Genomic DNA, 17,413 nt, shown 5'->3' with positions numbered 1-17,413 from the left:
ACCTTTCTTTAGGGAATAAAGAACCTTGAACAGAAAACAAAAGTAGGCTTTGGATCTCTTTGGAATGTAACTTGATCTTGATATTTAAAGGTTGGGGCTCTGCAAATTTAAAAGACTAGAAAATTCACTCCATTTTATTTATTTGTATTACTTTTAAAAACATGAATCAGCCAGAAAAAGAATTATGGAAATGGTAGAGGGCACAAGACAAACCATCTGTAGGCCTGAGTGCTAACTCTTGTATGACAGCCGTGTGGCCGTGGGTAAGTTACCATACCTCTCTGAGCCTCAGTTTTCTGAAGACTGGATTGATCAATAAGCTTAATGATATAAACTTCCAAGAAATAAACCATGAAATATTATTTGGGGGAACATTCACTTGGCGTGGCTCTAGCAAAATCCTCTTGAATACCTTATCTGGTACACCCTCAAGTGGGGTGCTCCAGAGTAAGCAACTCTCTTAGATATGCATATTAATTGAGTCCTGCAATGCAGATTTCTTCTTAGATCTAAGTTAATGCAAAAAAAGAAGGAAAGGGACAGTTGAGAGATTAACAAATACCAAATCCATTATAATCACCAAACTAGGCTGCTGTAATAAGGGCCATTTAATAAAATATAAGATGCCCTTTTCTATAAGGGGGAAGAGATAAGTCAGGATGCAAGTCAAGTGCAGCTGTTCGAGCCTCTGACAGTGGCCTGATCTCACCAGAAAACTGAAGTTAAAAAACAACAAACTTCAAGATTCAGCGATCTCAGATTAATACTGCCTTCCCCTGCTGTTTCCTCCCACCCCCACATCCTTTCTGTCCCTTTCTCCCCAGCTCAGGCACCTAGGTTGCTTGGTGCTTTTTCGCGTAATTGGGATGTCAGCCTACAGCCCTAGCGACTGGAGCTCTGGGAGGCGGCAGCTCCCTCTCGGGTTTAGCATTACGTCATCCCTTCTAGACCCAAATTTATCTCGGCTGCACACACAGCCCCGCAGCTCTGAGCTGACTTGAGAGCTTACGCATGAAGTTAGGCAAGGCTGACTCACTGGGCAGAGAAAAAGGTTTTCTGCTGCTCTTCATGTTTCTGGACTCTGAGGGAGGAAGGGGGACCTTTGGTTGTTATTTTGGGGTGGGGGATGGTTCTCATTTAGGAGCGCAGGACTCACCCTCCCCTTGATTATTTGAAAACCCCTGTCCTTAGAGATAATTGCAGAAAACGGTGCCCTGCAGGGTAAGCACCTTGCAGTTTCAAAGAAGTTCTCTTAAGCACCGGGTGTCACCAACACAGTGACTTTGGACCTGTAGCTTCACCTCATGGTCCCTTCCCCTTTTTCCATCTCTTCTATCTGCAGAAAAGATATAACAGACCAGCCTCCTCCATTGTTTGTGAATCTACAATAAATCATTTGAAAATCTGTATTGAGTAAACTGTGCAGAGAAGTGCTCCCTAAGTTGAAGAGTTTTGCCTGCTTCCTCCAGAAAGCAGATTGTCCCCATTGGGCTGTGTTTGTTATAGGTCTGGGGGACTCTGGGAGACTTTTTCCATCTTCGGATGAGACTTCCTGAGAGAGCTACTTTAGGGAGCAGACAGCACCGAGACTATTGGCAAGATTCCAGTTTCTTTGATCCAGACTTTGGAAGCCATGCTTTCCCTCAGTTTCCCCATCTGCATTTGTTTGTGCGAGCAAAAGAAGGGCCATGGCTGCCTCTGGGTTCCTCCATGATGGGACTAGTGCTGAGGGGTGGTCTGTGGGTAGCATCACTGTCCCAAGGATAGAGCCCTAAGCTTTGTGCTTGTAGCCAATGTCCAAGCAAAAATTCCGGGAGTCACCCAAAGCAGGGCGAAGGGAGTGACACTTTCAATAGCTATTAGAAAAGTGGATATTTCTAGACATAAAGCAGCCCTTAACACTGTCCACTGCCCACTGCCCACCATCAAGTCTCCTCCTCTTCAACATATATGTAAGTGGCCTTTTGGTGGCTCACCCTACTTTCCATCTCCTCATCTCCTACTTGGCTATGGCTCTAAAAAAACAGTTAGCTAATTCATCTGGAGGTCAACTATGAAAGGTCAGGCACATGCAACAAGCATCCTCCTTTCTCTTAATAACCTGCTAGGGCTTATCATTTAAGGATTTAAACCCATCTTGAACCCGTGTTTTCAGTTTGTACTTTTTCTTGATTGCATGTCACATAGTTTGCCTCCCACTGGGTAGACTTTTATTTGTCAGAAAACCACTTCTTTTAAGTTCCTGGGGTAGTCCTTAGTAATCTGGGATCTAAAGTATAGAGGGTTTCTACAAGTGGTAGAAACTAACTTTCAACCTAATAATTTCTACCCTCAACTAATAGATGTTCTGAGTGAATAAGTATTTTCTTTTAAATCTATTGTTCCCTTACCCAACATGTCCCTTTTTGAGGGTGGAAAGCCCAGATCTGAAGCAGCTTAGCCAACAGCTGAAAAAGCACAGTCCCTGTTTCAAAGCCATTACAAAAAAATAAATTCTCCTGTGGGTTGTGAACACCTCTCATTTTGGGTCTCCCTGCATCTGATGGAACATCTATTTGGTTCTTAAATGTGGTGCCAAGTGTAATATTTAAAAGGGCTGGCAAAATTTTACAGTTTTTGACCTCACTGGAAATCTTGTTCACTTTCAAAAGGAGTGTGGGGGGGGGGAGGGGCGCGGTTAGGGAGAGAGGAAGAGAGAAAGAGGGAGGGAAGGAAAGGGTATTAAAATGCAATATGAAGCCCAAGACATTTTTGAGAGTAAGATTTTCATCCTGAGATGGTATTTTCTGCAGTAGCCACTGGAATTCCTCCCCTCACCAAGAGCTTCCTGTTATTTTGGATGTCCACTAGCAGGTTAAAATAATCGGGGTGGGGAAAAGTTATGGATGTTTACATAATTCCCAGTTTGCTCCTAGTGTGTTCAACATTTATTACCCTCTTGCCCTTCCTCTTCTTAGACCCGTAGTTCTCAAGAGGGGTGATTTTGTGCCCCAGAAGACATTTGGCAATGTCTAGAGACATTTTTGGTTGTCACACCTGAGGGCTAGTGGTGTGTTACTGGCATCTAGTGGGTAAAGGCCAGGGAAGCTGCTGAACATCCCACAATGCATAAGTTGCCTGCCCCTCTCCCCAGAAGGAATTATTTGCCCGAAAATGTCAATAATGCTGAGGCTAAGAAACTCAGGTCTAGCCTTTGAAGATTTATTAGATTGAGGACTTGGAAAGAGGGTGATGGTGAGGGCAGCCATTGACAGCTTTTTAATGTGGTCCCTGCTCTCTTTTGCCACTGCTTTCAGTTCTCTATACAGAACATGAGAGGAAATGGACACCATAGTGTCCATTTATTAAGTGTCACGTACTAAGTGCTGGAATTATTTCATTTAATCTTTATAATAAGGGCTACTGACTATACACTCCTTAAGAGAAACAGGAGTGTATAGTCAGTAGGGCTTATTATTACTGTACACATTGTCTTGTACAGTGCCCAGCACACTCAGGCTGTCAACGTTTGGTTAAATGGAGTAATTATACCCGTTTTACACATGAGGAAAATGAGTCTTGAAGAGTCCACACAACTAGTGTAAGTAGCAAAGTCAGGATTTCAATTGAACCCTGTGTGACTTCAGCACCAAGTCATTTTTTCGCAATGAATTATATCCTTCACTTGCAGCACCGGAGAGGTTTCCTAGCCTCTAAAATCACTAGTGAGGGGCTGAAGGAGAAAGGAATTTTAAAGAATAAGATTAAAACAAAATAAAACAAACCACGTGGAAGTTGAGGTGGAAGTTGAAGTGGAAGAAGGGCCTTATAGAGCCCTCTACGGTTCTGATGAAATCATCCCATTTCTGAACGGTGATTTTGGCTTTTGAAGTGTTTCTGTGTGTGCTTTCTGAGCAGCACATTTTGTAGAGGGTGAAACTGAGGCACAGAAGTTACACGAGAAAGAAATAGGAAATAGAGAACTGGAACTTCGGATAAAGAATGCTCCAACTACTGAGCACCTGCCGGGAGTCGCTGAAAATACGGCTTACCGGGAGTAGACTCACGGCTCGCCCAAATCCTTCCCTCAAAGAAGCAAAAGCCCAGATAACTTAAGCTTTCTACCCTGGAGAGAGAAGCCAAAGGTGACTACACACCCCAGCGGCCACTGCGGAATTCCGCACGGCGCAGGCGCACTACAGCGGCGTGCGTACTACGACTCCCGGCGTGCAGTGGGGCGGGGAGGCGGAACTACATTTCCCAGGAGGTAAAGGAAGGGGCGGGAGGGGGCGGGCCGCGGCGCTGCACCCGCCCCTCCCCCGTGCTCGCACGGAGAGGTAAACAAACCGCGCGCGGGCTGCCGTCTGCGCAGCCCGGGCAGCTGGAGTAGTGGGGACCACGGGGCTCTGGGGCAGCTGACAGTGCGCTTAGCAGCCGCGGGGTTGGCCCGCTGGCCCGCCGCACATGTCCTGGGGCGGTGCCAGACTATAGCCGCCTGCGGCGCCTCCTGTCGGCCAGGGAAGGGAGTGTGGAGAGGCCCCGGTTGCCACCGCTTACCCATGGAGCGGGTGCGGATGATTAACGTGCAGCGCCTGCTGGAGGCGGCCGAGTTTTTGGAGCGCCGGGACCGAGGTAACGGCTGGGCACCGCCGCCTCCACCACCTCCTGAGCCCGCACACTACTGCTCCGCTGGGGGAGTGCGGTGCGGCGGGTGAGGGGTGCGCGTGTGAGGAGAGGTGCGCGTGTGAGGGGTGATGCGCTTGTGAGGAAGTGCGTGTGAGAAGTGCGCGTGTGAAGGAGGGTGCGCGTGTGAGGGTAGGTGCGTGTGTGAGGAGGGGTGTGCGAGTGTGAAGAGGGTGCGCGTGTAGGGATAGGTGCGCGTGTGAGGGGAGGTGCGTGTGTGAGGAGAGCGCTCGTGCGAAGGGAGGTGCGCGCGTGTGAGGAGGGTGCGCGCGTGAGGATAGGTGCGCGAATATGAGGGGAGGTGCGCGTGTCGTGGGATGTGCACGTGTGTGTGAGGAGTGGTGCGCGAATGAGGGGTTGTGCGTGTTTGTGAGGGGTGGGGGTGTGTGAGAAGCCGCACATGGGTGAGGGGAGGTGTATACATGCGTGCATGCATGTGAGGGGAGGTGCGTGTGGGATTGTGTCTGTGCAGGAGGATGCGAGATGGGGAGGTGTGTGAGGGGCGGGCCGGGCGGGACGGAGGAGGAGATGGGAGCTGAAGAGCCGACCTGGGCTGGAGCGGGTGAACCCGGAGCTGGGGGAGGAGGGGAGATGAACCAGAGAGGGGAAGGAGGGTGTTGAGAGTGGAGGCAAATCTGAGGACTTGGGAGGCCAGAGCAGAACTGAAGGAGGGGGTGGGAGCAGCGCAGGCAGGGATGGATGGGGGAGAAAGGGCTGAGAGCAGGGAGCCGGACGCACACTTATGGGACGGGACCTCTGAGAATCAAGGTGTAATGAGACTGGATTCCTTTAGGGATGCAGACTCAAAAGAGGTGCAGAGATTGGGATACGAAGAGTAGGAGCTCTTGACAGTTGTGGTATCAGGAGAGAAAGGATCCTTCTAGGACTAGGTAATTGAATTAGTTTACACAAAAAATGTGGGGCTTAGAGTGACACCTAGAATGGGGAGAGTTAAAAGGGGAATTTTGAGGCAAGTGAAATAATTGAGGTGAATGGTAACGGGGCTCAGAAATTAGGATGTTTGAGTCAAGAATTCTTGGAGAAAAGGATTTTGTAGAGGGATAAATTACCTGGTTTAGAGGAAGTAGTCATACACCTTGCAACATTACATGCAGACCTAACCAACCACCTTCTCGGTGTGACGGAGGAGGAGATGGGTTAGGTTGGTTAGGTCTGCATGTAATGTCGCAGGATTGCTATTCAGGTAAGGACTGGGAATTTTATCTTCCAACCCAAAAGAGTGTGAAAATATTACATCTTTTCCTTCTCCTGTTTTAACAGTCTGTTACTACAAGGACTTCAGGTCTGTGGATCCATGGATTTTGGTATATCTCATATCTTCTTTTCTTGCTGTCTCTTTAGAGTGTGAACATGGCTATGCCTCAACGTTTCCCTCCATGCCGAGCCCCCGGCTGCAGCATTCAAAGCCCCCACGGAGGTTGAGCCGGGCACAGAAACACAGCAGTGGGAGCAGCACCACCAGCACTGCCAACAGGTAGCAAGCTGGGGAGGTTTAGAAAGGGCAGCCAGAGGAAGGGAGCATACACAGAAGCAGAAGTGCCAGGCCTAGGGACCTCAGTTCTCTAATACCAAGTCTGGAGCTACACTGAACAGCCAAATGGGTTCCTTTACCACCACCCCTGAGGATTGGGCCCTTTAAAAATAATAAAGTCTGGAAATTATAACCTGAGTTTGTGTGGAAGGGAAGGAATAGAATCTGGAAAGACAACCAAAGAAATTCTTGATGGGATTATTAAGTGAGGAGATTTATGACTGAGAGGGACAGTCAGTTGAGAGACTTGGCAGCATGTGTCCATGCATGCAACTGCATGCTAAAAGTAATCTTGGGCCAGCTTTAAACTTGGACAATCCAAGAAGAATTTTTAAAAATCGGGAATAGCTCAGGCAGGATAGAAAGCAGAATCAAGAGTTTTGTTAAAGGAACAGAAATATTATTAGGTAGAGTAAGAAGATAGTGGGCATGGTCAGTCTGTTTGTTGTTTAAAGATGAAGGGGGACAACATACTGTGAAAGTTTTGCCTCTAATTTAATGATAAGATTGAATTGGTAAAAGAGCTTTTAAAGTCAAAAGAAAAAGATGAAGAAAAAAGGAAAGTCGCTTATTCTTCAGTCAGAACAGATCCCTAGAAAATGCTTGTCTGGATATATTCAAGACATAGTTGACTTCCATTTTTTGAAAAGTTTTGATAGTGTCTGGCTATCTCCTCTGTTTTTGTTCCAGAAGACCAGTAAATTCTAAGGATTCATCTCATATGAAGTTTTTGTACAGCTATCTTAAAATCAATAGATGCTGTCTTTTCCATTGATAAGAGGAATTAGATGAGACCTTTTTCCTCATTCCCAAAGCTTTGTCTAGAGAATGTAAACATTTATTTTGAAGGAGCACAGAGCAATCTCTGGGTAATTAAGTTTACTTGAAGGCTTTGGGGAGCTCCAGACAGATAGTTGGGTAGTCAGAGAGCAGGAATAGGGGATCTTACTAGTTGATGCAGAAAACCTGAGGCTCCGGTAGATAACAGAGTTCAAAAGATTGGATCTTCCTACTCTACATTTCTGACATCACTGAAGCAAAACTAGTTTTCACTCTTCTCTCTTTGACTCATCTTTAAAGCTATGTGTTTCCCTTTTTGGCTTCTTTTTTTCATTGACTCTTCTGTATTTTTTAAACTTAATTCTAAAAATAATTAGCCATAAGCTGAATATGTTATATTTACATTTACATGTGAGTCTAGAGGGTTTGTTGTGGTATAGTAGGTTAGGGAAGAAAATATGTAGTATGATATAGAGCATTTAAAAGTATATAAATTTACTTGTTCTTCATAGTTTATCTGGTTAAAGTATCAGCAATTAAGATTTATATTCAGGAATTTATGGGTTTTTCAATCTATATGTAAATTAAAATTTTTTTTCTTTTTTTAATTTAGAGACACAGAAAGAGTACCAGATAGGAAACTAGACCTGGGTTCTGTCATGTTACAAGTATTTGAGTCTTTTTATCTTCTAGAAATCAGATATATGATCTCATTGCATTTTCTCTCTGTCCTTTACTGTTCTTATTTATAAAACGAGGGGATGGACTACATACTCCCCAAGGGCCTTTCTTCTCCTAAAGTTCTTGATTTGTTCTTGATATATTAATAATTTTAGAGATCAGTTACTGTATTAGTTATTCACTATGCCACCCCATCGCTGTTGATGTGACATTTTTACTAACAACTCAAAAAATATAGAGGCATAAATAAGATGCACATTTCTAGATTTTACTAATTATATTATAGGTTATTAATAAGTCTTTGCCATCTATTGACTTATACTTTGCTCAGCTTGGGGTTTTGACTAAGTGGTATTTCTCTTAAATGCTAGTGCTCCTATTAGAATTCTGTTGTGTGCGGGACCACAGTGCTAATTACTGTGTGTTTTAGCACAGCATGTCAGAAAATTTGTAAAACTACAAACATGCTATGTTGTTCTTATAATTCCCAATGGAAAATACATGTACATTGGACCACCTAAGACTAAGGAAATTTTTCATGGGAATATAAGGTGTATGTGAGAGAGGGAGGGAGGAAGGAGGAGAGAGAGAGAGAAAGGAGGGGAGAAAAGAGGGGAGGGGAAGGGAGAGAGAGGGAAAGGAGGGGAGAAAAGAGGGGAGGGGAAGGGAGAGGGAGAGGGCGAGGGAGAGAAATTTTAGAAAATATTATCTCAGTTTACACTCGTGTGGGGTTTAGGCTGGGGCCTGTAGGTGAAGACTAGGATGTTAAAGTGAAACACTGGAAATTGTTTCTTCTTATCATTTTTTAAAATTTCTGCTTCAAGAAGTATGGGAGCCAAGGATCAAATTTTAATGCTGGGGTACTTGGGAAACAGTGTTGTTAGTTCATTTGTAAGGGGAAACTGTAGACTTCCTGTTAATGTTAAGCCTATTACTGGATTTAATAGAGGTTTTATTATACTGGTTACATAAAGCAGAAGAAAAGAAAACTTGTAAAAATTTCCATTTATTTGTCATCTGAAACAAGGAAAGGAATAGAGTTGATGAGTATGTATTTCTTATTTTCCTGATTGAAAAGCTATGCATTTTGAACATTGATATCTTGTATGCCATGAAATGACATTTATTTCCCTAACATTGTAGGATCTTTAAGATATAATATTGGTTGACTTTTTTTCCCTAATATTCTCAGTATGATATTCCTGATATAAAATGTTTATAATTTTATAAATTTATGTTGTGAGATGCTTCATAAATTCCTATTCCTCCTTTCCCCCAAGTCTTGAAATCTTATTTTCACAGAAGTACAAAGGAGAGAAAATAGTGATATAATTTGGTGTTTCAAGCTTATACCTTGAAAATCCCAGTAATTTTATCATTTGGGATCCTTCGAACTGACATTTGGGTCATATATAATATATAATTATTTTATTTTTTAAATTCATGGTTGACTTTACTGTATTCTTGATCATGGCCTTCCAGCACACTTCCTAAAATCACCCTTGCCAAAATGATACTGCTATTAGCTATTAGAAAACCTGGCTGTAGTTGCTATCCAGCTCACTGAGGAGCATCAGATAAGCTCAAATTCCCTGCTTTTCTTTACCTTTTCATCTCGCAACTGAAAAATCTCAAGATCTGTCATCTTTAAAACTCTACTAACTCTACTCTGTGACTCCTCCTAAGTATCTCTTGAATCTGCCTTGTTTTCTATCTTCATTACTACCCTCCTAATCTAAGATACCATCATCTCTCACCTGGACAACTGCCATAACCTCCTAACTGGTATCCCTACAACCACTGTTACCTCCAATACAATTTTGATGAATTATATCAGCTAGCCTTCTCTCAATTTCTTCAATATACAATGTTTCCTTCTTTCTCTTTGCACATACCCTGTTCTCTTGGAAGTCATTTTTCTTCCCCTTTTGCCAATTATCTCTAATAACACTCTTACTTCAGTTTAATCATAACTTCTTCAGGAAAGTCTTTCCTTATCTGCCAAAGTAGAACAGGTGTTCACATACTCTGCTTTTCCTTCATAGTCTTAATCACAGTTTGTAGAAATACAGTTATCTGATTGTTTGATTAATTCATGTCTCGTTCATTGGACTAAAAACTCCAAGAAGGCAGGAGTTGAATCTCTCCCACTTAAATATTTATCCCCAGTATCTATCACAGTACAGTGTACACAGTAAATGTTTCTTAAAGAATTGAAGGTTTTCAAACTTCAGTTAGACCATTCTTAATTGGAGCTGACTTTTCCTTTTGTGCCGAGTACCATAATTAGACTCTGGAAGGAAAAATGATGGAAGAATTTGCAACTCTGTCGAACTCTTCAATTACTTTGTATTCTAAAGGATGTTAATGTTAAATATTTGGAAAGGAAAACAATATGTAGTACTTTAAGAATAAAAATCTTCATAATGCCAGTGTAGAATGCTACAATTAATTTTAAAGAACACTTATTGTCATCCTATGTCATAAAAATAAAATACCAGAATTTGTGTATGCAAAGAACCATAGGTCTGTTAGATACTGGCAATAAGTATTGGTATGTGCCTGTGACACTTACATAGTAATTGCATTATTTTAAGGTGATCTAAAAGTAGTGAGTACCAATTTATGTTTTAAAGTCAAGCTGATGAAAAATTATTTCTCTTCGATATCCTTTGGCTACTAAAGAATCACAAGAGCAGCAGTATTTCAATTCCATCTGCTAAGATTGAGGACACTAAAAAGCAAAACAACTTTCATTGTAAGGCTTTAGTTTAACTTTTTTTCAACTACAGAATAATGAAATGTTTTAGTCTTATTTTAGAGGAAATGATTGTATTATGTTTTCAGTTATATATATATTTTGGCTGTCTTACTGATGGATTATTAGATTTTTAGGAGGATGGTGGTGAATTTTCTAAGATGGTTATAGAGGATTTTTTTCCCAGTGAAAGTAACTTGAGATTTGTTGTATCTTCTGTTTTTATTCTTTTTTTTTTGCATTTTCATTAAAAGCTTTAACGTCTGGCTTAATAGAAGATAGCTGGATTTTATATCTGCTTCCGCACTTACTCTGTTGTATTATCTTCTGTTTTTGTTCTTAAACATGTACTTACTTGTTCACAGAATAATTGGATGCAGCCTTTTTATTTTTTCTGAAATTTATTCTATTCTGTGATTTTCAAATTTTCTGTATTAAGAAATAATTTCTGTGTCTTTGTCCAATAGATGACTCCCAAAGTTTCAGGACAAAAGTGGACATTAGTAGCAGTTAAACTCTTTTTTTTTAAATATATTTTTTTAGGTGAGGCAACCCTTGGTTGACCTCACAGATTGCAATGACCTTGTCGGTTTACAATCCCTTATTTTTTTATTTTTTAAGCCTACAGCACCTGGTCTTCTTAGGTGGTCTCCCATTCAAGTACTAACCAGGCCTGACCCTGCTTAGCTTCCAAGATCAGATGGAATCAGGTTTGTTCAGGGTAGCATGGTCATAGACCAGTTAAACTCTTAATGATGTTAGTATTGTTCTTCAGTATTTTCCGAATATTGAATGATTAACATATCCTGTGTGACATGTTCTGTGATATTTTCTGTCTTCCACTAAAACCAAGTTTAAATGAAAAATTCTTAATGCCTTTGTTCAATGTTCAAGAAACATTCTGTACAATTATCCCCTTTAGGCTATGGAATATATAACATTACCACCCTCTTGAAGAACAGAAAAAGAAAACTTTCCCACTTAGGTCTTCTACTCAAATTCTGAATTATGTAGAGAATTAATCACTGTTTCTGAAAGTCAGAAGAGCAAATACAGAATGGGCATATTTCACATATGCATGTTTCTAACTCAACTCTTACCATAAAGTTAGTCAAGCCTCAATTTGCTCGAATGCCTGGCCCCTTGCTTTTGTTTATTCTAAACAAACTCCGACTTTCCGTTAAATGCTTCATTGAAGCGTAAGTTTGCTGTTCTGGAATACTTAAAGATATATTACTCTATAGAAGTATCTTTCGAAGGAAACTTACATGATCATGCCTTGTAAGTCAGGAGGATATCTGCTTCTGTTCGTGTTTGAGACCTTTTGCCAGAATATTAAATATATGATGTGGAAGATCACAAATCATAGAAAGGGAATTCAAGATTTCATCTGGGTACAGTTCTCTGCTTTATGAAGGTAGGATATTATCACTCATTTTATGATTAAAGCACATGTGGCCTAGAGATGGTAAGTGATTTGCCCAAGAGTTAAGGCTATAGGTGGTGGTTGAATTTAATATCAAACTGGATTTTAAGCAGTATGTGCATCGTTCTAACCAGGCAGAGCTTTTGTCTTGAAGAAAGCTTTCTCTTCTATATGTCTCCTTACAAATGAAACAGCATTGCCTCCTCTTGGATATAGCATGATTTTTTTTGTCATTTTGTAAGTGAAGACAGTTTTTCAGACACTAACCTAACCAAAGTGTTTTGATGATATGATTTGACAAAATATATTCCTAGATCTCGTTTTGGTCAGTAGTGCTGATGTAATTTAAGCATGCATTTTTTTTTTTTTTTTTGGCTAGATTTTATTTTTCATTTTGGCTTCCTGCATTTTAAAATACTGGCAGACTTTTTTTTTTTCCCCCCATGTGTGTGGGGGAAGGGGGTGGAGGGGCGGTTTGTATACCATCTTCATTACCATCTAATAAAGGTAATGTGTTATCAGTTAAACATAAATATTATTTCAAACTGCTTAATATAGGGAAAATAGAAGATCTTATAAGAGATATAACAGAGGAGCTGATCAAGTCTAATAGATGGAGGAAAGTATCCCTGGGCTGAATCTTTTGCAATGTTGCTTTCATTTATCCTGAACATTTTTTCATGTTCATATACATCTGTTAAATCATTTTTAATTACAGCGTAATATCCTATTTCATGTACCATAATTTCTTAAGTCAATCATCCATTGATAACATTTATTTTTAGATTTTTTTTTTTTCATTCCAAATAAGGCCACTATGAACATCTTTGCACAGTTGCTTTTGTGCGTTTGTCCACTTAGATCCATAGGATAAACGTGAAGATTAGAAAGCTGGGACAAAGGGTAGAACCCATCTTCAATAATAATAAAAGACCTTGTATTTAATATACCAATTGTTTATAAAGCTTATTAACATATTATCTCATTTGAATTTCAGAACAATACTATAAGGTAAAATGGAATTCCCCTACCCCCTCCCCCGCCCCTTTTTTTTTTTTTTGGTGAGGAAACTGGGCTGGTATGCAAAGTAACTTCCACAGGTAGAATTAGGAGATAGGACTAATTTTTGGTATTTATTTCTCTGGGATCAGCAAACAGGCCTTAGCAATAATTTACTTAAAAACTAAGACTCAATGACTGTGACCTGAAATATATGTGTTAGTGCTCCCTTTTCTGCTCTGCCAAATGCCTGGTACATCTGGTCTATACCTTCTGCTTTAATTTCTTTTCACCAGTGTTCTATTTCACTCTGCAATTTGCTTCCTTTTTCACCAGCTATTGAAACTGCTCTCTTAAAGGTAATTAGTAACCAAATTTATTGAGCTGTACATAGAACTGTTGCTGTACATACTTCCCTATCATAGAGAAGCTTATGGTATATTTGGAAAGATATGATAAATTTATTATAAAATGGTAAATAGTATGTCAGTTATATGTTTTCACCGTGGCCATTTTTATTTATATTAGGTGGAAGTACAGAGTAAATTATTTAAATTTATAGGAAAAGATTACAATAGATTGCTGCAGAAATGCTATAGAGTCACAGTATATAAGTTCTTTACTGATTAACTTTATCTTGCATTCAAAGAAGTACAAGAACTCCCTAACTTGGTATCAGAGTGAAATTTCGTATGTTTTTATCTAAGTAATTTCTTATGAGATAAAATATTTGGTTTAGTAGATAATTTTGTGATTAATGTTACTAATATACATTTCAGGGAAAAGTGTTATGGATTTTCTTATTATTTTTATGATATTGGATAAAATGGTGGTATTTATTTGCTTGCTTTTATCACATGAAATATTTTTGTTAGTCATTTGAGAACACAAAACACCATTTGTGGAGGCCACATGAGAGTTTCGAAGCCATTTGAAATGGGCATTTTTAAATTTTAGAAGAATGTAATTTTACACTTCGGTCAGTCATGTATTTTGATACAGCAACTGGTTTTCCTTTGTTCTTATTTTGGTTTATTAGGCAGGGACAATATAGGATACTCAGGAACTATAAAGAAACTTTCTTTTTACGTAATAAAAGAAACTAGTGAATAAAATATAGTAAATGTGCCTTGGTGTTAGAAGAAATGTGAATTTTCAGGTTTTTAATTTTGATCACCATAGTCCTGTGTGATAGCTTCTATATGAATAATAGGGCAAAAGTGATCTTCAGTCTCCTCAAAAATTCTGGACAATATATTGTGATTAATACTGAGTCTCTTAGGATTTTTTCTGTAGTCTTTGTTGGTAACAGGCAATGTACATAAGTTAAAATTTAAAATTTAGACTTCTAGGCCTGGCTCTAAAACTGGTGTATTTAATATTATCATTTTAACATGTTATCCAGTCAGTCGTCCTTTGGAAGGCAGGTTACATTCCTAGAAATAGCAGTATACATAAAAAAGAAGTATTCGAATCTCATTTTTCTATAGAATTATTGTTCATCAGGATTAGCAAAAGCTCAAAGTCTAATATTTTTATGGAACTTAATGTAAAAACTATATTTAATCCTCTAAGGAAACAGTGATTTATATAAAATCAAAATATTTTTAAGTATGTATAAATTAAATAGAATCACATGGTGATTAACAATGTAGTGCCATAGTATATGGTATGTAGTTGTAATTTTCTTAGTAAATCCTGCCTTATTTATTTATTTATGCATTTTTTAAACAAAAAGTGGATGATGGAATGTGAGCTACATGAGGGTAGGGATTTTGTAATATTAGAGCCTTCATCTTCTCAGTGTAGGTGCTCAATAAATACTTACTAATTGAATGAATAGCTAAGTACTTTGAGCCCAATCATGTAGATCAGAAGGTATTTTTAATGAAGTGTTGACATATTTTGAGAAGACTTTTTGAGAAACTTAGGTTTAATTGACTACTTTGTATGAAACTGATCTAGGGATGTTTAATATCTTTATTCTCATTGTCAGTTTATTTGTAGCAAGTACACTCATTGGAGGCTAAGTTATGTTAGTTTGGCATTATTCATAACCACCAAAAGCTGGAAACAATTGAAATATCCATCAACTGGGAAATGGATAAACAAAGTGTAGTATATTTATACAATGGAATAACTACCTAGCAATAAAAAGAAACAAGCTGATACATATAACAAAATGGATGAACCACAAAAACATTATGTAAATGAAGTCAGGTACATAAGAGTATATGTTATATGATTCCATTATATGAGATTTATAAAAAAAGGCAAAACTATAGAGATAGAAAGCAGATCAGTGGTGGGCTAGGGGTGGAAGTGGAAATTGACTGCAAATGGTCATGATAGAACTTTGGGGTGATTGGATTGTAAAGGTTATACAGCTGTATAAATTTACTGAAGCTCATTGAACTATATACATAAAATGAATGAATTTTATAGTATATAACTTATACTTCATTAAAACTTAAAAAAATGATGGCCTGTTCTTATAGTAGTAAGATAATGAAGAGTCTTGAACATGCAACAAATGCTATAAAGAATTAAAGGTGGAATGAATGAACATTAAACAATGATTCCTTTAACACTTAAATTAATAAGTGAGGAGTGGAGCTAGTTGGAAGAAGGCATCTCCACACTTGTGCAACTTGGAGCAAGGCTAATTCAGCTATCCTGCCAACCTCTCCTCCCTAACTTTACTTCCTTTGCAAATCACTTTTTCCATGTGATGTATTTCCCTTAGACAGTAACATTCTTTGAAATAGATGTATAACTTCTGTATCTGCTTCTAGTACTATAGAGAGGAACAGAATATATTAACAATAAAAATGAGGATCAATTTAAAAAAAAATGGAACTTATATTTATTATGAGTAATACTGTTAATTATGGTACAATTCATTTCCCCCACACCCGCCCTGAACCTACTGAATGTTTATTTCATGCCTCTTTCCTAAAATATTGAATTCCAATTTGGAAGTCAAGTGATTTAGGAAATCGCTGACATTCTCTCCATTTTTAAAGGTTTTTAGAATGTTGCTCTGTAATAGAATGTGTTATCAACACATTCTGTTGCAGTCTAGATAATTAGTGGTTTATCTTTTTAAAGGTCCTGCTTTAACCTTTGAAAATATTCTTAAGAGAAGTAATTGAAATCTTCAAAATTCTCTGTAGTTTCCAATATTGCTCTCTCACCTAAGAAGTGATTATTTCAAAGTAATATATAACTTTAGTATGTATTGGATGCTTCTTAATTTTAGCCATTCTAATGGGTGTGTTATAGTATCTTACTATGTTTTAATTTGCTTTTTTTTTTTTTATGACTAATGATCTTGAGCATCTTTTTATGTGCCTGTTTACCATTGATACACCTTCCTTGGTGAAGTGTCTGTTTATGTCTTTTATCTTTTTTTTCTATTACGTTGTTTTCTTGTCGAGTTGTAAGGGTTATTTATAAATTCCAAATACAAATTCTTCATTATATATGTGTTTTGCAAATGTTTTCTTCTACTCAGAGATTTGCCTTTGTCATTTTCTTAACATTGTCTTTGAATAACAAAAGTTGGTATATTTTGATGAAGTCCATTTTGTCACATTGCCTTTTATGGCTCTTGCTTCTTAGGCCCTAAGAAATCTTTGCATAATCTAAGATCACAAAAATTTTCTCTTATGTTTTCTTTTAGCAGTTTCATAGTATTAGATTTTACATTTAGGTCTAAGACTCATTTAGAGTTAATTTTTGTAGACAGTGTGAGGTAAAGGTTGAAGTTTACTTTTTGGCAAATGGATATCCAGGTGTTCCAGTACCATTTATTGAAAAGACTGTATGTTCTACATTGAATTGCCTCAGCATCTTTGTAAAAAATCAATTGACCACATGTGTGTGAATATTTCTGAACTATTTTTTCCATTGATCTCAATATTTATCCTTACTCCAATACCATAGTGTCATAATCACTGTAGCTTTTCTAATAAGTTATGAAGTCAGGTAGTGTAAGTCTTCCAACTTGGTTTTTCTTTTTCAAAAGTTCCTTAACTATTCTAGGTCTTTTCATTTTCACATACATTATAGAACCTGCTTGTCCATTTCTACAACAAAGCCTACTAGAATTTTGATTGGGATTGTATTGAATCTATAGATTAATTTGGGGAGACTTGACATATCCAAACGATAGTGATTCTTCTGATTCATAAACATAGTATGTCTTTCCATTTATTCAGTTATTTAGATGTTTTTAAAGTTCAGAAGTATTTTGTAGTTTTTCAGAGTGTGGCTCATGCAGGTAGTTTGTTAAATTCATCCTTAAGTATTTAATATTCTTTGATGCTTTTGTAAATGGCAATTGAATTCAGTATATTGATTTTGCTAAACTCATTAATTCTAGTAATTTGTGCATTCCTAAGGACTTTCTAAATAGGCAATAAATAATGTTGTTTGTAGTAAAGATGTTTTTACTTCTTCTGTTCCATTCTGTATATTTTTCTTGCCTTATTTCACTAGCTAGGACCTTTAGTGTACTTCTGAATAGAAATGGTGAGAGTAAACATTCTTG

The 17,413-nt window shown here is 38.4% G+C and overlaps 1 protein-coding gene and 1 pseudogene across 3 annotated transcripts in view; one reads left to right on the top strand and one right to left on the bottom strand.

Annotated features, from left to right (window-relative positions):
- The window catches only part of MXI1 (MAX interactor 1, dimerization protein), a 73,243-nt gene that overhangs the window by 14,144 nt on the left and 41,686 nt on the right, over nt 1–17,413 (top strand). For 2 of the 3 annotated variants that reach the window (XM_011363758.2, XM_023532730.1), the window contains exon 2: nt 6,025–6,157. In XM_011363758.2, coding sequence (XP_011362060.1) covers nt 6,025–6,157 — 133 coding nt within the window. Of the gene's footprint in view, nt 1–4,298; nt 4,612–6,024; nt 6,158–17,413 lie in introns of those variants that run through there. The other variant, XM_011363759.2, reaches the window with a different exon arrangement.
- Nucleotides 11,053–11,171, bottom strand: LOC111742267 (annotated as a pseudogene).

Source organism: Pteropus vampyrus, unplaced genomic scaffold (genome assembly GCF_000151845.1).
Source record: "Pteropus vampyrus isolate Shadow unplaced genomic scaffold, Pvam_2.0 Scaffold89, whole genome shotgun sequence".
Classification (NCBI taxonomy): Eukaryota; Metazoa; Chordata; class Mammalia; order Chiroptera; family Pteropodidae; genus Pteropus; species Pteropus vampyrus.
The sequence above is the reverse complement of the archived record's forward strand: the minus strand, read 5'-3'. Positions and strand labels throughout refer to the sequence as shown.